This window comes from Pongo abelii, chromosome 2 (assembly GCF_028885655.2).
Source record: "Pongo abelii isolate AG06213 chromosome 2, NHGRI_mPonAbe1-v2.0_pri, whole genome shotgun sequence".
NCBI classification, from domain to species: Eukaryota; Metazoa; Chordata; class Mammalia; order Primates; family Hominidae; genus Pongo; species Pongo abelii.
The window spans coordinates 121,892,489-121,913,955 of record NC_085928.1 but is presented as its reverse complement, the minus strand read 5'-3'; the positions used below and the strand labels follow the sequence as shown (position 1 = coordinate 121,913,955).

Below are 21,467 nucleotides of genomic sequence, written 5' to 3'. Positions count from 1 at the left end.
TCTGGAGATAATGCAGTGAATGAAATACAGAAACTCTTTACCCCCGTTAAGCTTCTATTCTAATAGGAGAGAAAGCAACATAATTAAAAAACAGCCATCCCTTGGTATTCAAGGGAGATTGGTTCTAGGACACCCCTCTTCAGATACCAAAATCTGCTGATACTTAAATCCCTTATATAAAATGGTGTAGTATTTACATACAGTCTCTGTGTACGTCCTCCTGTACATTTTAAATAATCGCTAAATTTCTTATAATATCTAATACACTGTAAATGCTATGAAAATGTTTTTATACCATATTGTTTAGGGAACAGTGATGGGGAAAACATCTGTACATATTCAGTGCAGATGCAACAATTCTTTTTTTTTTCTTTTAACATTTTCAATCTGAGGTTGGTTGAATCTGTGGGTGCAGGTCAGATACAGGGAGCTGGCTGTATACTGAATGCTATGAAGTAAAGCTAAAATTGAGTGAGAATGTAGGGATTGACTGGGGATGTTTTAAGTAAGGTAATCAAGCAAGGCCTGGGATGAGATGGTATTTGAAACGACACCTGAATAAAGAAAAGACATTATCCTTGCTACTGTTTAGAGGGAAAGCATTCCCACTGGAGGTAATGGGGTATGGAGAAGACTTGAGGTGAGAGGCTGTGTTTGGTGAGAGCAATAGCAGCAAGATCATTGTGACTGGAGCTAGGTAAGGAGGATAATAGGAAATAAAGTCAGAAGTAGCCACAGGCAGAACAGGTAAAGCCTAGGGCAGGGCTTACTGTCTTAGGTGCAGTGAGAAGCCCTTGGAGATATATGACCTTTGCACACCAGCTGTGTTAATTTCAGTTTTTAAATGAATTCCACTCTTTAAAGGCTTTTGAAATTTTCTCTTCTAGACCTTATTTTTCCTTTTATCTTCTTTTTTGAAAGGAAAGATAGTTTTATGTCACACCAGGTTAACTTTCCTCTCTTCATTGGGTTCTTTTTCTTTTGAAGGTCTTGTCTCTTGGCAGTCTCAATTTTCTGATATACTCCAGCCCATACTTTGCTTCTTTTGCTTCTGTAATCAGATTTTTTTTTTTTCCATCTCCGTGACCTAGAAAAGAAATGTATTTCATGGAGTCATAGACTTTTTTAGTTAGAAGGAACGTCACAAGATCCCCTGGTCCAGCCCTCTGCCTTCAGGCAGGTAAAATATTCTCCTCATTTTACAGGTCAGCCAGCTGAGGTCTGAAAAGTTAAACGATGTACAGAGACCACACATACCTAGTTAGTGGCTGAGTAGGTACAGATTGAGTATCCCTTATCCAAAATGCTTGGGACAAGAAGTGTTTCAGATTTGGGATTTTTTTTAACTTTGGAATATTTGCATTATACTTACTGGTTCAGTATTCCTAACCTGAGGTCCAAAATGCTACCATGAGCATTTTATTTGAGCATCATTGGTGCTCAGAAAGTTTTGGATTTTGAGGCTGGACACAGTGGCTCACATCTGTAATCCTATCCTTTGTGAGGCCAAGGTGGGTGGATCACTTGAGCTCAGGAGCTTGAGACCAGCCTGGGCAACATAGTGAAACCTTGTCTCTATGAAAAAATTAGCCAGGCATGGTGACACATGTTTGTGGTCCCAGCTACTCAGGAGGCTAAGATGAAAGGATCTCTTAAGCCTAGTAGGCAGAGGTTGCAGTAAGCCAAGATTGCAACACTGCACTCCAGCCTGGGTAACACAGTGAGATACCATCTCAGAAACAAAAAAAGTTTTGGATTTTGGAGGATTAAAAATTTCAGATTTCAACATTTCAGGTTAGGAATGTACAGCCTCTATTGGAATTCAGGTTTCTTTCTGCCTAAAGTAATATTCCTCATTACATGTGCTAGTGTTTAGTAGATATTTTCCCAAGGAAGATTTAATCACTGGAATTTCTGAAATGAGAGGCCTTGCAGTGCCTAGTAAAATGATATTGTTGGCATTGCAAGTTGCTTTCATTCATGGCTCTAGGTGATAGGTATTCATTTGAGTAAAGACTTGTGCTTTGCTATTTAAAGCTTTGTATCCTATTTTGGAGGGTGGTCTGAGATGTGTGCTTTACTTTAGGTTGTGACTATTCTTTTCTGTGTTTTTTTCTCCCAGAAGAAAAATTTGCCCAAGCAGTGTGTTTTTTGCTTGTAGACCTGTATATATTAACCTACCAAGCTGAGAAAGCTTTGCATCTTCTTGCTGTCCTAGAAAAAATGATTTCACAGGGTAACAATAACAAAAATGGAAAGAATGAGGTGAGTCTTTAGAGATGATCAGACTAAAATCTAAAATATGATTAATTCTCTCTACTTGTTGGTTTACTGGATTAAAAAGAAAACAATTAAAATATGATTAATATTTGTGGTTATGAACTATTAACAGCTTTAAGATACAATTTTCATATTATAAGCTTTACGATTTTAAAGTGTAGAGTTTAGTGGTTTTGAGTGTACTCACATTTGTACAACCATTACTACTATCTAATTTCAAAATATTTTTATCACCCCAAAAAGAAACCCTGTACCATTTGCAGTCACTCCCCATTTCCCCCTTTCCTCAGCTCCAAGCAGCCGTTAATCTACTTACTGTCTCTGAATTTACCGTCTGGACATTACATATGAATGGAATCATAATGTGCAGCTATTTGTCACTGGCTTTTTTTACTTAGTGTAATGCTTTGAAGCTTCATCCATATTGTAGCATATACTTATTTTTTTTTCATGTACTTCATGCCTTTTGTGGCTGAATAATATTCCATTCATTATATGAATATGCCACATTTTAAAAATTTCTTTATCAGTTGGTGGACATTTGGGTTCTTTTCTACTTTTTGGTTATTATATATAGTGCTTCCGTGAACATTCATGTACAAATTTTTGTGTGGATATATGTTTTCAGTTATCTTGGATATAATATTTAGGAGTAGAATCACTGGGTTATATGGTATCTTAACTCTATATTTAACCCTATACAAGACTGTTTTACAGAGTGGCTGCACTATTTTAAATTCCCACCGGCCACTTGTGAGGTTGTAATTTCTCCACATTGTTACCAACACTGGTTATTGTCTATCTTTAAAAAAAAATTAGCCATCTTAGGGGGTGTGAAGTGGTATCTTGTTACAGTTTTGATTTATATTTTCCTAATGGCTAAGGATGTACATTGACTATCTTTTCATATATGAGCTATTATTTTTATAGAATTGAAAGATTGGAATTAAGACAATAGAATCCATAACCTGGATAAACACTATTGCTTTCATTAGGGAAAATTTCATCATTAAAGTTCTTAAAAAAAAAAAAAAAAAAATACATGGCTGGGCGTGGTAGCTCACACCTGTAATCCCAGCACTTTGAGAGTCCAGGGCGGGTGGATCACCTGAGGTCAGGAGTTTGAGACCAGCCTGGCCAACATGGTGAAACCCTATCTTAACTAAAAATACAAAAAATAGCTGGGCATGGTGGCACACAACTGTAATTCCAACTACTCAGGAGGTTGAAGCACGAGAATCACTTGAAACAGAGGCGGGGATTGCAGTGAACCAAGATTGCGCCACTGCACTCCAGCCTGGGAGACAGAGCAAGACTCAAACTCAAAAATAAAAAAGCATACATTTATGATGTTTAAGCTTCACCATGTTCTGGTGAGAGACTTGGTGCCCAGTATGAGTATATCCTGGGTCTCATGTTTTTCTTTTACTTGTGCTTCTGGTTATCAAGGGATGACCCTTCTTTCTTCCATTTTCTGCCCCTTTGTTTTAAAAGGAGTGTTTGCAGGAAACGTTGCCAATACCTTTTTGCCTGTGTACATTCTTGATGTTTAAAAAGCAAATAAACGTCTGGCATTACTTTTTTCAATTTAAGTGTGTATTCATAAGGGATTTCAGTTGAATAACCTTAGCATTATACCGAAATATTGTGTAGTAAAATATTTATATCAGTACTTGTAATATTTGATTAAATATAATTTAATTTATCAGATGCTTATGTGCTCTGCCAGGTTCTAAGGTACTCTGCTAGGTACTAAGGTGACAAAAACAAAAACATTGCAGTCCTTGCTTTCAAGGATCTCAGGTCTAGGAAGAGATAAATTGGGCAACATCTGGTTATGGACAAAGAGGAAAGAGGTGAAAGAGGTTAGGGAATGTTTCAAAGGAATTTGGATGTTTGTTTTGGGCCTTGGAAGATGGTTAATAGTTTGACAAGTCAGAAAAGGAGGGGTAGAGCAGGATAACCAGCCTGGCAGAGAATATCACAGAAGGTATGAGCTTATGGTGTGCTGGAGACCTTTCTGGTAATGAAATGAACAGTACCAGAGAAATGCAGAGGAGAGCAGTGGGAGATGATGTTGACAATATGAGTGTGAGTGATAGCTTGAAGAACTTTGAATACTAGAAAGTTCAAATTTGATGTGATTGGCAGTGTTCATAACAGATAAAGTTTTAAGAAGTGGGTGGATCTGTTCTGGGTTTTAGAAAGATATTCTGAGTTTTGCTTAAAAGTAATATTCATGCTTTTTAAAACAAGCCCAGGCTGGCCACAGTGGAGACCCCTGTCTCTATGAAAAATTAAAATTGTAAATAAATAAAACCAGCTCATCATTACGTTCGACTGTGAGCTTCTCATGAGTAGAGCTTCCTGTCACCCACTCTAGACTACTGAACCTCAGTCTCTAGGAGTGGGACCTGGGATTCTGCATTTTTTAAAGACAGGGTCTTGCTCTGCCACCTCAGGCTGGAGTATAGTAGCACAATCACGGCTCACTGCAGCCTTGATCTCCTGGGCTCAGGTATTCTTCTCACCTCAGCTTCCTGAGTAGCTGGGACTACAGGTACATGCCACCATGCCCAGCTAATTTTTGTATTTTTTGTAGAGATGGGATTTTGCCATGTTACTCAAGCTGGTCTCGAACTCCTGGGCTCAAGCGATCCGCCCGCCTCAGCCTTCCAAAGTGCTGGGATTACAGGCATGAACCACCATGCCCCACAAATTCTACATTTTGAAAATGCTCTCTAGGTAATTTAGATTAGCTCATTTGTAAATCACTGATTTAAATTATGGTCAAAAATATTTAATTTTGATAAACTTTGTTTCATCACCCTATAGACTGGTAATAACAACAACAAAGATGGATCTAATCATAAAGCTGAAAGTGGAGCTCTAATAGAAGCTGCAAAATCAAAGATACATCAGGTAGTATAAATTTTAAAGGGGGGGGCAATACATCACATATATTTAATTGTAGTTAAGACAAATGAAGCAATGAGATAGATCATTGGAAGCAGTCAGTAATTCAAGGTGCATATATTTGTTTGTCTTTTGAAGTATTGTAGTTTAAAAGCACATTTATCCTAAGTACATTTTGCTTAAGAGGATAATATAATTTATTTAAATTGCTCTATAAATAAAGTTTGAGAGAAATGACACGGGAATGTACTGCATGATACGATCAACTGGAATTTTAAAAAGTCATTGTTAGCCATGTGCAGAAGAGGATTGATAGGATTTTTGCCTGGAACTTGAGTATTTAAGTTTTTTGTTTGTTTTTTGAGACGGAGCCTCACTCTGTCACCCAAGCTGCAGTGCAATGGTGCGATCTCAGCTCGCTGCAACCTCTGCCTCCCAGGTTCAAGCGATTCTCCTGCCTCAGCCTTCCTGAGTAGCTGGGATTACTGGCACGCATCACCACAACCGGATAATTTTTTGTATTTTTAGTAGAGACAGGGTTTCATCATGTTGGCCAGGCTGGTCTCAAACTCCTGACCTCAGGTGATGCGCCTGCCTCGGCCTCCAAAGTATTGGGATTACAGGCGTGAGCCACCACATCTGGCTAAGTTTTTATTCTACCATGATTTTAGTATTTTGAAGTATATTCGAAGAGTACAGTGAAAATAGCATATTTTCTAAAATTGTAAACTTGATTTAGCAAGTAATTAGTGTAACTGTTGTAAATAGATTGGGTTTTCTTAACTAGAAAGTAAAACTTTATGTAAATCCACCATAGTTTTAACATACTAACATTTTCCCTTTGACAGTACAAAGTACGAGCTTATATCCAAATGAAGTCTCTGAAAGCATGTAAAAGGGAAATCAAGTCAGTCATGAATACAGCTGGAAATGTAAGTTTCTTCTGGACTTTTGTTTTTCAATTTGTGTCTTTCTTATTTAGACTATGGGTATTGTCAGGTTTAAATAATTTTTCTTAGTCTTTTACATATACTGCCAGATACAAACCTTGCTATTTTAAAGTTGGGAAGTAGTAATAATACTGTGTCTACAGTTTAATTTTTTTTTTTTTTTACTTAAAATTACAACAAGCACTTTTCTATTTTATGTAACCTTCAAAACCACCATTTTAAATAACTGCCTATTTTTCTGTGAATGGTTTATCACAACTCACTTAAACATTTTGCTAATATTAGACATTTAGGTTATTTTAGAATTTTTTAGTATTATACTCAAAACATTTATGGCCAGGCATGGTGACTCACCTGTAATCCCAGCACTTTAGGAGGCCAAGGTGGGTGGATCACCTGAGGTCAGGAGTTCAAGACCAGCCTGGTCAACATGATGAGACCCTGTCTCTACTAAAAATACAAAAATAAGCCGGCTGTGGTGGTGTGTGCCTGTAGTCCCAGCCACTGGGGAGGCTGAAGAGGGAGGGTCACTTGAACCCAGGAAGCAGAAGTTGCAGTGAGCTGAGATCGTGCCATTGCACACTAGCCTGGGCAACAGGGTGAGACCCTGTCAAAAAAAATTTTTTAAATAAAAAAAATTTATTAAAAATCTAACAAGTCAAATTGTAGCCAAAACCTGCCCTTTCCAAATGACTTTTGGCTTGACAGTACCTTCGATTTAACTGAGATAGAATTACTTCCTCCTTCCACTCCCTCCACCCTAATCTTTCATTGATAATTTTTAAGATGGTATAGGAAAGAAACAGAATTGTGAACAATCTTGATGCTTCTAGAAAAACTATAAATTTAGAAGTATAAAGTCATGAGAAAATATGGTTAAAAATCTCAGGCAGGATCCAGATTAGTCACTGAGTTAGTTAATGTGCTAGTGATTTTTGAGAACAATTGTGGCCTAGACCTGAGCCTAAGAGGGAAAGGCCCAGTTAGCCAGCCAGCCATTATCAGACTTTTTTTTTTTTTTTTAATGATAAAAGACATAATTCCTAGCCAGGCGCGGTGGCTCACGCCTGTAATCCCAGCACTTTGGGAGGCTGAGGCGGGCGGATCACGAGGTCAGGAGATCAAGACCATCCTGGTTAACACAGTGAAACCCCATCTCTACTAAAACTACAAAAAATGAGCCGGGCGTGGTGGCGGGCACCTGTAGTCCCAGCTACTCGGGAGGCTGAGGCAGGAGAATGGTGTGAACCCGGGAGGCGGATCCTGCTGTGAACTGAGACCGTGCCACTGCACTCCAGCCTGGGCAACAGAACAAGACTCCGTCTCAAAAAAAAAAAAAAAAAAAAGACATAATTCCTGCCTTAAAGGAGACCACAGTCATAGAGGAAAGACAATTGAAAATTAATAGTCATCCTAAATCAGCGAAAACTTCAGGAGGAATAGCTACCACTAAGAATAAGCACTAAAAGCCCTTGTTTCTTTAGTGACCAGAACTTTGGGATGGGCGGGAGGCAGAGCAAAGGATAAACTAGGATTTAGAAGGAAAGCCTGTTGCTAAATTAAGTGAATAAATAGGCCAGGCGTGATGGCTTATGCCTGTAATCCCAGCACTTTGGAAGGCTGAGGCAGGCAGATCACCTGAGGTCAGGAGTTCGAGACCAACCTTGCCAACATGGGGAAGCCCCATCTCTACTAAAAATAAAAAAATTAGGTCGGGCACGGTGGCTCACACCTGTAATCCCCACACTTTGGGAGGCTGAGGCAGGAGGATCCCAAAGTCAGGAGTTTAAGACCAGCCTGACCAACATGGTGAAACCCCATCTCTACTAAAAATACAAAAATTAGCCAGGTGTGGTGGCATGTGCCTGTAATCCCAGCTACTCAGGAGGCTGAGGCAGGAGAATTGCTAGAACCCGGGAGGCGGAGGTTGCAGTGAGCCGAGATCACGCCACTGCACTGTAGCCTGGGCGACGGAGCAAGACTCCATCTAAAAAACAAAAACAAATACAGAAACAAAAATTTGCCTGGCGTGGTGGCGCATGCCTGTAATCCCAGCTACTCAGGAGGCTGAGGCAGGAGAATTGTTTGAACCCGGGAGGCGGAGGTTGCAGTGATCCGAGATCATGCCACTGTACTCCAGCCTGGGCGACAGAGCAAGACTCCGTCTCAATCAATCAATGACTCAATCAGGATTTCAGATGTCCTCCTGGATGGATGTTTCGTCTCCAGAGCTCTCTGCATGCTTTCGTACTCTAAACAGGTGGTACTATCTAGGGTCCTCCACCATGAGGATTCTTAGGAGAAGTGAAAGGTGATCTACCATTCAAAAGATCTACCATTCTTTGGAACAGCAAGATTAGTGCTTGCAAATAAGGCATTCTGTTGAAAATTCTTCCATTTGTAGAATGGCACTTTTTTTTTCCTATTTGGAAAAGTATTTGATTATTTATATCTCCGTAGGTTCTAATGAAAGGTGCATTTGTATCCTAAAAAGTAAGAAAGATCACCAGTCTCTCTAATAACTATTAAAATGAAGGACATACATTGTGTTGTCAAATTGGTTTTCAGTTAGTAGCGTAGTAGATGAACACAATCAGTTGATAATCTACAGACTGTATTCTTATACATATACCTATATTTATTTTTTCAGGTGGACCCTTAGTAATTCTTTTTACAAAGTGCTCTCTGACAAATTTCAGTTTTTTTGATTGTGAGAGCAATGAAAAATTTAGAGACTATATATTTTTTTGTGACTGTGACTTAATTGATTCATGTATGGTTTTGAACACATGTCAGTACAACAGTATAATTAAGATCTTACATTAGGTATCTGAAAACAAATTATAAGTAACTTTTATATTTTCTCTACAGTCTGCACCCTCTCTCTTTCTTAAAAGCAATTTTGAGTACTTAAGAGGTAATTATCGAAAAGCCGTGAAGCTATTAAATAGTTCAAACATTGCTGAGCATCCAGGATTCATGAAAACAGGTAAAAGAAAATTGTGAAATTTTAACTTTTTTTTGCCTTGCTCTTTTACCCCTTCTTGCTTGTCCACCTCCCAACACCCAGTCTTTTGAGTGATTTATGCTAATTTTTTAATGAAAATGTTTTAATATTTCTGGTGCAAAAATTTCCAGGAATTCTTGTTTCTACTTTAGAAGAAACCTCATTACTTCTTGCTTTCACTTTGCTTTCTTTCTTTTTTTTACTTTTCCAGGTTGGATCGCTTTCCTCCCCTCCCCTCCCCTCCCCCACCTTCTTTTTTTCTTTTTTTTTCTTTTTTTTTTTTGGAAATGGGGTCTTGCTTTGTCGCCCAGGCTGAATGCAGTGCCACAATCACAGCTCACTGCAGCCTCAACCTCCTAGGCACCAGCGATCCTCCCACCTCACCCTCCCAGGTAGCTGGGACTATAGGCATGCACCACTATGTCTGGCTTATTTATTGTAGAAACAAGGTCTCATTATGTTGCCCAAGCTGGTCTCAAACTCCTGGGCTCAAGTGATCCGCTGACCTCAGTCTCCCAAAGTGCTGGGATTACACAGTGCACCACTGTGCCTGGCCCAGATAGCTTGTCTTTTTTCTTTAACCTGATTTGCCCTCCCTCCCTTCCTCTCTCTCTCCCTTCCTCCCTTCCTTCCTTCCCTCCTTCCTTCTTTCTTTTCCTTCTTTTCCTTCTTTTCCTTCCTTCCTTCCCTCCTTCCTTCCCTCCTTCCCTTCCTTCCCTTCCTTCCCTTCCTTCCCTTCCTTCCCTTCCTTCCCTTCCTTCCCTTCCCTCCCTTCCTTCCCTTCCCTCCCTTCCCTCCCTTCCCTCCCCTCCCTTCCCTCCCTTCCTTCCCTTCCCTCCCTTCCCTCCCTTCCTTCCCTTCCCTTCCCTCCCTCTCTTCCCTCTCTTCCTTCCTTCCCTTCCTTCCCTTCCTTTCTTTCCTTTCTTTTTTTTTTTGACAGAGTCTTGCTCTGTTGCCCGAGCTGGAGTGCAGTGGCACCATCTTGGCTCACTACAGCCTCCACCTCCCTCCCGGGTTCAAGTGATTCTCCCACCTCTGCCTCCTGAGTAGCTGGGACTACAGGCATGCACCACCATGCTCAGCTGATTTTTGTATTTTTTGGTAGAGACAGGGTTTCCGTGTTGCCTAGGCTGTATCGAACTCCTGACCTCAAGTGGCCCGCCCACCTCAGCATCTCAAAGTGCTGGGATTACAAGCGTGAGCCACCGCATCTGGCCCTTTCATTTGTTTTTATAAGATCCTTGGACTTTTGCTTTGTGAAGTGAGACTTTTTTTCTTTCATCTTTTTTTTTTTTTAGTGAATTACCATCTATACCAGAAAAATGAGACCTTTTAAGTAAATAATATAATGTTTTTACTTTTTTCTGCCATAAAGGCAGTTAATAATATTATTTTTTTCAGTAACTTGCCCAATTAATATGACTTCTTTAGATCATTTCTTATATCAAAAATCTTTCTATAATGCTAGGAAGATAAGTATTATTACATATTCTTGCCTCTATTTAGACTAAAAAGTCTTACAAATCCTTTGGTATTAATGATAATATGAAAGTAAAAATTGTGACTGTCATTTAGGTTTATATCATCAGTATTTGATGAGGCAGGAGAAGGAAAATCACTTATTCGAGAAATGAGGATAAACTATTGAAAATGTATGTTTTGCCTCAAGTTTAAAATGCAAACAATTAATATGTTTTTTGGTACGTTTTGTCTTGTTTTTTTTTGGGTTCTATTCAGATACACACACAAAATACACACGCAAACATACTGAGACCTTCCCCTATTTACCCTTTCAGTTCACAGGCGTGATGGAGGATGGAGAAAGGCACTTTGTTCCTTATAATTCTCTTGTGGGTATTATTTCTGTTCTAAATACCCATTTCTAATTCTGCTCAATTTTAGTGTTTTGTTTTCATTGTCATAGTTTCTCCTCAGAGGTCCACTAACACACAACATGCAATGATCCCTCAAACTAAAAAGATAATATACTTTGAGAAAATTTTGCTTAGGATTTTCTTGATGTAGATGTCAGTATTGACATTGTCAATCTTTAAAATGGAGGCAGGAGCTGGAAGCAGTGGCTCATGCCTGTAATCCTAATGCTTTGGGAGGCCAAGGCAGGAGGACCAGGAATTCGAGGCTCCAGTGAATCATGATCATGCCACTGCACTCCAGCCTGGGCAACAGAACAAGGCCTTGTCTCTAAAAATAAATTAATAAATAAAGATGGCCAGGCGTGGTGGCTCACACGTATAAGCAATCCCAGCACATTGGGAGACTGAGGCCAATGGATCACTTGAGGTCAGGAGTTCAAGACCAGGCTGGCCAACATGGAGAAACCCCGTCTCTACACAAAATACAAAAATTAGCCAGGCGTGATGGCATGTGCCTGTAATCCCAGCTACTTAGGATCCCAAAGTGCTGGAATTGTAGGTGTAAGCCACAGAGCTCAGCCTAGTTTTTCTCTTTTAAATATTGTCATTGCTTAATTTAAAAATATGTCAGAAGATTACCTTTAGATTTTAAGTGCTAAACAATAAATATCCTGATTATTAATTTTGTCATTCTAGTCAGGCATTTTATACCATTAAGGGCCATTGTTTTAGAATGTTTGGGTAGCTATTTAGAAAAAGAATATTAAAGGCTGGGCGTGGTGGCTCACGCCTGTAATCTCAGCACTTTGGGAGGCTGAGGCGGGCGGATCACAAGGCCAGGAGATCAAGACCATCCTGACTAACATGGTGAAACCCCGTCTCTACTAAAAATACAAAAAATTAGCCAGGCGTGGTGGCGGGCGCCTGTAGTCCCAGCTACTCGGGAGGCTGAGGCAGGAGAATGGCATGAACCTGGGAGGCAGAGGTTGCAGTGAGCTGAAATTGCGCCACTGCACCCCAGCCTGGGCGACAGAGTGAGACTCCGTCTCAAAAAAAAAAGAAAAGAGAATAATAAAGCTTAGATTACTTTCATTACGCCAAAATAAAATTCAGAGAGATGAAGGATTAACATTTAAAAATAAATAAAAGCAGTAAGATAAAACTTGGATGAATATTTTAATTTTGTGATGGGGAAGGCCTGAGTAAACATTTTCCAAAATGTAAGTACCATAGAATTTAGAAAACATGGCTAAATTTGATCACATTAAAATGTTAAACATTTTATGATTAAAAATGTAAACACACATACACATACTGAACCAAGTCACAAAACAAATGACAAACAGAAGTAGGCAGGAATATTTGAAACAGATGTGACAGAAGGTTTCTATAACATATAAAACAACTAGTAACCAACAGAAAAATCATCTGTAACCAAATAAAGAAATAGATCAGCCAGGAACGGTGCTCACGCTTGTAATCTCAGCACTTTGGGAGGTCGAGGCAGGAGGATCACTTGATTCCAGGAGTTTGCGACCAGCCTGAGCAACATAGGGACCCTGTCTCTACTAAAAAATAAAAAAATTAGCTGGGCACGGTGGCCCATGCCTGTAGTCCCAGCTACTCAGGAGGCCGAGGCATGAGGATTGCTTGAGCCCAGGAGGTTGATGCTGCAGTGAGCCCTAATTATGCCACTGCACTGTAGGCTGGGCGACGGAATGAGATCCTGTCTCAGAGAAAGAAAAGAAATAATATGGGTGAAAGACAAGAAGAGGCAACACAGGCTGAAAAATACAAATTCCCAAACATGAGACGATGCTTAGCTGCAGTGGTATTTAAAGAAGTGTGAATTAAAATCAGTGGAGACTTACGGTTTAATAGACATACTCTGTTCTGTTCCTTTTTTTTTTTTCTTTGAGACAGTCTCACTCTGTCACCCAGGCTGGAATGCAGTGGTATGATCTCGGCTCACTGCAACCTCTGCCCTCTAGACCCAAGCAATTCTCCTGCCTCAGCCTCCTGAGTAACTGGGATTACAGGTGCCCTCCACTACGCCCGGCTAATTTTTTTTTTTTTTTTTTTTTTTGAGACGAAGTCTCACTCTGTCACTCAGGCTGGAGTGCAGTGGTGCGATCTCGGCTTACTGCAAGCTCCGCCTCCCAGGTTCACGCCATTCTCCTGCCTCAGCCTCCTGAGTAGCTGGGACTACACGCGTCCGCCACCACGCCCAGCTAATTTTTTGTATTTTTAGTCGAGACGGGGTTTCACCATGTTAGCCAGGATGGTCTTGATCTCCTGACCTCGTGATCCGCCCACCTCGGCCTCCCAAAGTGCTGGGATTACAGACGTGAGCCACTGTACCCGGCCCAATGCCTGGCTAATTTTTGTGCTTTTAGTGGAGGTGGGGTTTCACCATGTTGGCCAGGCTGGTATTGAACTCCTGACCTCAAGTGATCCACCCGCCTCAGCCTCCCAAAGTGCTGGGATTACAGGCGTGAGCCACCGTACCTGGTCTCACTCTGTTCTTTTCTATATATTCTTGCTATTCACTTAATATACTTTGGTTGTTTCCGTGCATACTTGCTTCCTTGTTTCTAATTTCTACATAATATTTCATTAGTGGATGCAATGCATATACATTATATTACTGATAAACACTTTTTGTCTTTTGCATTTTTGTATCATTTGTCTACAGTTACTAAAAATTAGCTGGGCATGGTGGCTCATGCCTGTAATCCCAGAACTTTGGGAAGCCAAGGTGAAAGGGTTGCTTGAGCCCAGGAGTTCGAAACCAGGGTAGGCAATATAGTGAGACCCTATTTTAAAAATTGTTTTAAAAAAGGAAAAAAAAATCAGAACAAAATTAGACTAACAAAATAAGACTGGTTTTTTAAAATAATTTGTATCACCTTTAATAAAAGAGATTTTAAAAGGAGTTTTAAAATATTTCAGATATTTCCTAAATTTCAAATGCCTTGTGAACTGTTCTTTAGGGAGTAAGTGGAATGGTAACAGTGTTAACTCATGCAAGATGAGCCCAATTCTTGTCTGAGGGACGTCAACATTAAAATTTTTCTGTGGACAAATTTATTTGCATTTTTTTCAGGTGAATGCTTGAGATGCATGTTCTGGAATAACCTTGGTTGCATCCATTTTGCCATGAGCAAGCACAATTTGGGAATATTCTACTTTAAAAAGGCTCTGCAGGAGAATGACAATGTCTGTGCACAGCTCAGTGCAGGTAGCACTGATCCAGGTAAGCCCAGTACTGGGGGACAGTTTGTATTTACTACTTCAGAAAAGCATGATTTAAAAAACATGAATGTGGTTAAAATACCCACCATATAGACTTGTGTATAGTTAACTCTGATCTTACCCAACAAGTTTGGCTCTGGGGATTTTTAGTAGATATTGCTACTTTGAATAGCAATAACAAGGTGTTAAGAGTAATTTTGAATTAATCCAGAAATTTAAGTTGCATTCCATTTTTCATTGATTTGAAAATGAGTAATTCCCTGTGGTAATGTTATATACCAGAATGTTTGATTAGTCACAACATGACTGTGCCAAACTAGGTTTATTATAGATTTTTTTTTTTTTTTTTTTTGAGACAGAGTCTAGCTCTGTTACCCAGGCTGGAGTGCAATGGTGTGATTTCAGCTCATTTCAACTTCTGCCTCCTGGGCTCAAGTGACCCTCCCACTTCAGCCTCCTGAGTAGCTGGGACTACAGACACATGCCACTGTACCTGGCTAATTTTTGTGTTTTTTGTAAAGATAGGGTTTCGCCATGTTGCCCAGGCTGGTCTGGAACTCCTGGCTTAAGTGATCCTCCCACCTCAGTCTTCCAAGGTGCTGGAATTACAAGCGTAAGCCACTGTGCCCGGCTTATTATAGATTCTTTGCAGAGTTTTACATGTGATACTACTGGCAGCATCTGACAGTCTTTAAGCAAATTCCTGACATTTATCCTTTAATATTCATTATCATATGGATCCTTGATCTGAAATGCCTAAAATCAAACAATTATTTAGCTTGTAAAAATAATAACCTATTTAGGCCAGGTGCAGTGGCTCATGCCTGTAATCCCAGCACTTAGGGAGGCCGAGGTGGGCAGATCACGAGGTCAGGAGATCGAGACCATCCTGGCTAACATAGTGAAACCTTGTCTCTACTAAAAATACAAAAAAAATTAGCCAGGCGTGGTGGCAGGCGCCTGTAGCCCCAGCTACTCCGGAGACTGAAGCAGGATAATGGCATGTACCCAGGAGGCGGAGCTTGCAGTGAGCCGAGATTGCACCACTGCACTCCAGCCTGGGCGACAGAGCGAGACTCTGTCAAAAATAATAATAATAATAATAATAATAATAATAATAACCTATTTAATTGATGACAAATGTATTATAAATCAAGGTAGACCGAAACATTGAATAGGTAATAACACATGACAATAAAATGGTTGACCAAGATGATTTTTTTTTTTTTTTTTTTCTGAGAGAAAGTCTCTCTCTGTTGCCCAAGCTGGAGTGCAGTGGCGTGATCTTGGCTCACTGCATCCTCCATGTCCCAGGTTCAAGCAATTTTCCTGCCTCAGCCTCCCGAGTAGCTGGGACTACAGGCACATGCCACCATGCCTGGCTAATTTTTGTATTTTTAGTAGAAATGGGGTTTCACTATTTTGGCCAGGCCGGTTTTGAACTCCTGACTTCGTGATCTGCCCGCCTTGGCCTCCCAAAGTGCTGGGATTACAGGCGTGAGCCACTGTGCCCAGCTGAAAATTTTAAAAAGTGGAAACTATACAGACTCTAAAAATGTTGGCTAGGCAAGATGGCTCATGCCTGTAATCCCAACATTTAGGGGAGGCCAAGGTGGATCACTTGAGTCCAGGAGTTCAAGACCAGCCTGGGCAACATGGTGAGACCCCCCCATCTCTACAAAAATAAAAATAAAAAATAGAATAAAGTAAAAATGTAGAAAAGTAGTATAAGGTGCAAAGGATTGAGAGCGGGTCCCATCTCTTATCTTTGCCTTCCTGGAATGTTGTTGCCTAGGGAGCTGGCAAATGAGAAGAGACATCTCTGGCTCTGCCAGCATAGACAACTGAGATGACTCTGGAGAATATTTGTGGGGTTGAGGATGGAGACCACCATTGGTGAGAGCTATTAAACCTCGGATCAGGATTATTGGTGTTAAACATGGTAGTGACTAAGTACTTAATGGAGTAAATGTTTTCAAGATTACTATTACTGTAAATCTAATGATGTATTCTTATCTAATTTTTATCACTAGGTAAAAAATTTTCAGGAAGACCCATGTGTACGTTACTAACCAATAAGAGATATGAGTTGCTGTATAACTGTGGAATTCAGCTTCTTCACATTGGAAGGCCTCTTGCTGCCTTCGAATGTCTGATTGAAGCTGTTCAGGTTTATCATGCAAATCCTCGCCTCTGGCTACGGCTGGCTGAATGCTGCATTGCTGCCAATAAGGGGGTGAGTGCTACTTGGGTATCTTTTTGAACCCTGTCTTCTCCCCACTTACTACATGGAATGGTTAAAAAAAAAAAAAAAAAAAAAAAAAACCTTGGAAACATACAGAAGACATTTCCCTTTTTTTTTTTGATATGGAGTTTCTCTCTTGTTGCCCGGGCTGGAGTGCAATGTCACGATCTCGGCTCACTGCAACCTCCACCTCCCGGGTTCAAGCGATTCTTCTGCCTCAGCCTCCCAAATAGCTGGGACTACATGCACATGCCACCACGCCCAGCTAATTTTGTATTTTTAGTAGAGACGAGGTTTCACCATGTTGCCCAGGCTGGTCTTGAACTCCCGACCTTATGTGATCTATCCACCTCGGCCTCCCGAAGTGCTGGGATTACAGGCGTGAAATGTATAGATAGTCTTCTCTTCTTCACTGGGGAAAAAAAAATTAGTTTCAAAAAGTCATTTGTTGGCCGTGCGCAGTGGCTCATGCCTGTAATCCAAGCACTTTAGGAGGCTGAGGCGGGTGGATCACTTGAGCTCAGGAGTCCAAGACCAGTCTAGACAACATAGTGAGACCCCCATATCTACAAAAAATTATTGGGTGTGGCAGTGAGCTCCTGTAGTCCCAGCTATTCAAGAGGCTGAAGCGGGAAGATCGTTTGAGCCTGGGAGGTGGAGATTGGAGTGAGACCAGATAGAGCCACTGCACTCCACCTTAGGCAACAGAGCGAGACCCTGTCTCAAAAAAAATAAAAATAAAAATTTAATAGGTCACTTGTTAACATTCTCATTCTTGGTAAGTAAGTATGGCAACATGAAAGAGTTGAAGCCAGTGAGAAAGTCATGTACGTTGGAACAGTGGTCTGCTAGCTGCTCCAGGGGTCAGGATACATGCATCTGCTGGCATAAGAATAGTGTGTAGCCTGGTGATTAGAAAAGGTCTGATAACAGCCGGGTGCAGTGGTCATGCCTGTAATCCCAGCACTTTGGGAGGCCGAGGCGGGTGGATCACGAGGTCAGGAGATCAAGACCATCCTGGCTAACACAGTGAAACCCCCGTCTCTACTAAAAATGCAAAAAATTAGCCGGGCCTGGTGGTGGCCGCCTGTAGTCCCAGCTACTCGGGAGGCTGAGGCAGGAGAATGGCGTGAACCCAGGAGGCGGAGCTTGCAGCTAGCCAAGATCGCGCCACTGCACTCCAGCCTGGGTGACAGAGAGACTCCGTCTCAAAAAAAAGTTCTGATAACATAATGTGGAAAGAGCTGCATTAAGCTGGATTTCCTTCAATGCCTGAGAGTTTTACTTTGGTTTCAGTAAATGATAGAGAGTTTATGGATTACCAGGCTGTTTCTCTCTGACACATGATTGCCCATGGTAGCTATGAGAATAGGCCAGTTTACATTGATTTCCATGCTTAGATTATCTCTAAATGGCAATTGGTGGAAGCCTTTTGAATTTCAATTTGGGAGGGATCAGTAGGAGATAGGGGAAAGATGGGTTGTATCAGAATTACCAGATATGTGTGTCTTCCATTTGCTACCCCACGCCCTGCCCTTGCTGTGCTTTTTGGGTGTGTATAAACATTGGGAAGGTATGGTACCTGGAGGTTTTACCTTGCGTGCCTACCATAGGTGATAAAAGATGTTGAGGCTCTCCTCCTGCTGAACAGCAGTTTCTGAGAAGTACAAGAACTAAGGGGATTAAAGAAGTGTGTTTGCTAGTTTTCATACATGGTACTTAGGTAGTTTATGATTTGAGTATACCAACAGAGGAAGAGATGAGTGATTTGTCTTTGAAAGACTTTAATGATTTAATTATACTTTGCTTTTTAAAAGACAACTTTCTTATTGGTTAATTCTTAACTGATAAACAGTTCCAGGCAGAATTTATACTTAAAAGAAGCAAATAGAAATTGCTTATTCTCTTTAATCTGTTTATAAATTTAAGTGTTGGGGGCCTTTCTTTGGTATTTACTGGAAACCAGGGAGTTACCTTTTTCTGGGACTAGGGAAAGATTGTAAAGTTTAATATTTTCTTTTTAAATTAACTGGTTTTAGAAATAGTACTTTTAGGATTGTGTTCTACAGAAGCCATTGAGCTTACAAGGTCTCCTCCTCTCCCCCTAGAGGAGAAGGAGCGGGAGGGGAGGATAAGTATTTTCCATATTAATATGCTGCCAGTCCTGTTTTTTTTTTTTCTAGAAAAGTTGTAAATTTGTAATTTTTAAAAAATGGTAAAGATGACTTTTGGTTGCCATAACTTCATGAACACACACAATTTGTGCTGCTAATAGGAAACTTGCCACCAGTAATATCTTTGTCTGTGCTTTTCCTCCTCCTAAAAAAAACTGTAGGGTAACCTAAAAAACAGTAAAAACAAGCCCAAAACACTAATAAAATCAGAGGACAAATCCCAATACGAGTAATTGTAAACTCCAAATAAAATTTCATAAAATTTGTTTTATTTAGTCAGGACAGGAGGTATGCTGAACAAAGTAGTTTGTACCTTCAGAAATAAATTCATTTTGGATTAAAAAAAATTAACTTGTTTATGCTAAGGAGGACATTTTGTCCTGAATATCTGGTACATATTATTTCAGACTTTGCACAGGCAAGGCTTGTATTTACCTGGGCAGTGTATAAATATGGGAAAAGATCTGCTAAACAAAAATAGTCCCAATATTTTAATTATGTATGATCCTTTTACCTTAAAACTTATCTGGCACACTTTCTGGCTATCGGTGCTTGAAGGTATGGATTGTTATTCTATGTTTTTTAGTTCCATTCCATCATGGGCCAGTTTGTTTTTATCTGTTGCATCTTCGTATCTAGCCATTTGAATCAGTTTTCATGGCCTTAGCAATAAGAAAAGAGAAGAGAATATGGATGAATCCATGTAAATTTATCACCACAACTAGGAAAAGAAGTCAGAACGGAAGTCCTCATAATAATGGTTTAAAATATCCACTTTTTCATTAATATTGCATGGCCTTCTCTATACACAATTAGTTTTGATCAGAGCAGTTTTATTGTATTTTTTAGCACTGTGTAGTATGTTCTTTATTAAAAGTCATATATGGAAGTGCAACTATAAGTTACATTCAGGAGCAATACGTAACAGTACAGAAACATTTGTGTTTAGAGAAAAGACTTTTTGCAGGGCAGAGATTAGTTTTGCAAATTCATATTGATTGACTCCAGTTTGTTCTGGTATGTGAGAATTTGGATGTCATTGTAAGATAACTACTTGGGATTCCACCTGCAGGTAAGTTAGAGACTTGTTCTATTTTATTTTATTTTTGAGACAGGGTCTCACTCTGTCACTCAGGCTTGAGTGCAGTGGCGTGATCATGGCTCACTGCAGTCTCGACCTGCCTGGTGTCAAGCAATCTTCCCTCCTCAGCTTCCCTAGTAGCTGGGACTATAGGCATGCATCACCGCACTTGGCTAATTTTTGTATTTCTTTGTAGAGGTGGAGTTTCATCACGTTGCCCACACTGGTCTCTAGTTCCTGGGCTCTAGTGATCCACCCGCCTCAGCCTCCCAAAGTGCTAGGATTACAGGTGTGAGCCACCTTGCCCAGCTTAGTTTTATTTTTTAAATTAAAAAAGATTTGGCCTAGAGCAGTGGTTTGCGCCTGTATTCCCAGCACTTTGGGAGGCTGAGGCGGGTGGATCAGGAGGTCAGGAGATCAAGACCATCCTGGTTAACACGGTGAAACTCCATCTCTACTAAAAATACAAAAAATTAGCCAGGTTGTGGTGGCACCCACCTGTAGTCCCAGCTACTCAGGAGGCTGAGGCAGGAGAATTGCTTGAACCCGGGAGGCAGAGGTTGCAGTGAGCCGAGATCGCGCCACTGCACTCCTGCCTGGGTGACAGAGTGATACTCCATCTCAAAAAAATAAATAAATAAAAGATTTTTTCTGGCTGGGCACGGTAGCTCACACCTGTAATCTCAGTACTTTGGGAGGCCGAGGCGGGCGGATCAGTTGAGGTCAGGAGTTTGAGACTAGCCTGGCCAATGTGGTGAAACCCCATCTCTACTAAAAATTAGCCAGGTGTGGTGACAGGCGCCTGTAATCCTAGCTACTCAGGAGGCTGAGGCAAGAGAATCACTTGAACTCAGGAGGTGAAGGTTGCAGTGAGCCAAGACTACACCACTGCACCCAAGCCTAAAAAAAATTTTCCAGCCTCAGCAACTTGGCAAAACCCTGTCTCTAAAAAAAAAAATAGAAAAATTAGCCAGTCATGGTGGCACACACCTGTACCTGTAGTCCCAGCTACTTGGGAGGCTGAAGCAGGAGGATCACTTGAGCCCAGGAGGCTGAAGTTGCAGTGAGCCGAGATCATGCCACTGTACTCCATTCCATCCTGGGCAACAGAGCCAGACCTTGTCTTAAAAAAAAAAAAAAAAAAGGAAAAAAAAAAGTAGATACAGGGGGGTCTCACTATGTTGCCCAGGCTGGTCTCGAACTCCCGGTTTCAAGTGATCCTCCTGCCTTAGCTTCCCAAAGGGCTGGGATTACCGGCATGAACCACTGCACCCAACCAAATTAGAGACTTAGAATGAAGGGGGATCATAAATCAAATTATCACTGTGAGCTCTGTAGTGAGATAATACATCTTGATCAAATATCCTGAAGTACTATGTACGTGTAAGTAGCTTTTATTATTTTCGGTTTAATGTTTATTCATTTGGTTTGGGGATTTTAATTTCCTAGAAGGCAAGTATTGTGTCCATGTAAATTTTCACCATGTACAGCTTATTAAAGTTTATATATTGTTGACAATATAATTAATACTTTGAATTAAGAAGGAAATGATCTGTGTTTAGGAAGTGGAGCTGCTTCCTTTTTCTTTTACACTGTTGTGGGCTCTCTTATTTTCCTTACTCTGATGTCAAAGTACCTGTAATATGTAGCATGGTACTGGAGGTCTAGAATATTCTAAGTAAATG

The 21,467-nt window shown here is 40.5% G+C and overlaps 1 protein-coding gene and 1 long non-coding RNA gene across 14 annotated transcripts in view; one reads left to right on the top strand and one right to left on the bottom strand.

Moving 5' to 3' along the window:
• Positions 1-21,467, top strand: part of CNOT10 (CCR4-NOT transcription complex subunit 10) — a 90,220-nt gene that overhangs the window by 28,001 nt on the left and 40,752 nt on the right. For all 11 annotated transcript variants that reach the window (XR_008523807.2, XR_008523806.2, XM_003776292.4 and 8 more), the window contains 6 exons: positions 2,123-2,265; positions 5,116-5,202; positions 6,045-6,128; positions 9,018-9,135; positions 14,134-14,283; positions 16,316-16,518. Coding sequence is in view for 9 of the 11 variants with exons in the window: in XM_003776292.4 (XP_003776340.2) it covers positions 2,123-2,265; positions 5,116-5,202; positions 6,045-6,128; positions 9,018-9,135; positions 14,134-14,283; positions 16,316-16,518 (785 nt within the window). In the remaining 2 variants the exon portion in view is untranslated. The remainder of the gene's footprint in view (positions 1-2,122; positions 2,266-5,115; positions 5,203-6,044; positions 6,129-9,017; positions 9,136-14,133; positions 14,284-16,315; positions 16,519-21,467) is intronic.
• LOC129058598 (uncharacterized) overlaps positions 274-21,467 on the bottom strand; it is an 86,244-nt gene continuing 65,050 nt past the window's right edge. For all 3 annotated transcript variants that reach the window (XR_008523808.2, XR_008523811.2, XR_008523810.2), the window contains 2 exons: positions 19,216-19,363; positions 274-1,087 (listed from right to left, as the gene is read on the bottom strand). This is a non-coding gene — a long non-coding RNA (uncharacterized LOC129058598). The remainder of the gene's footprint in view (positions 1,088-19,215; positions 19,364-21,467) is intronic.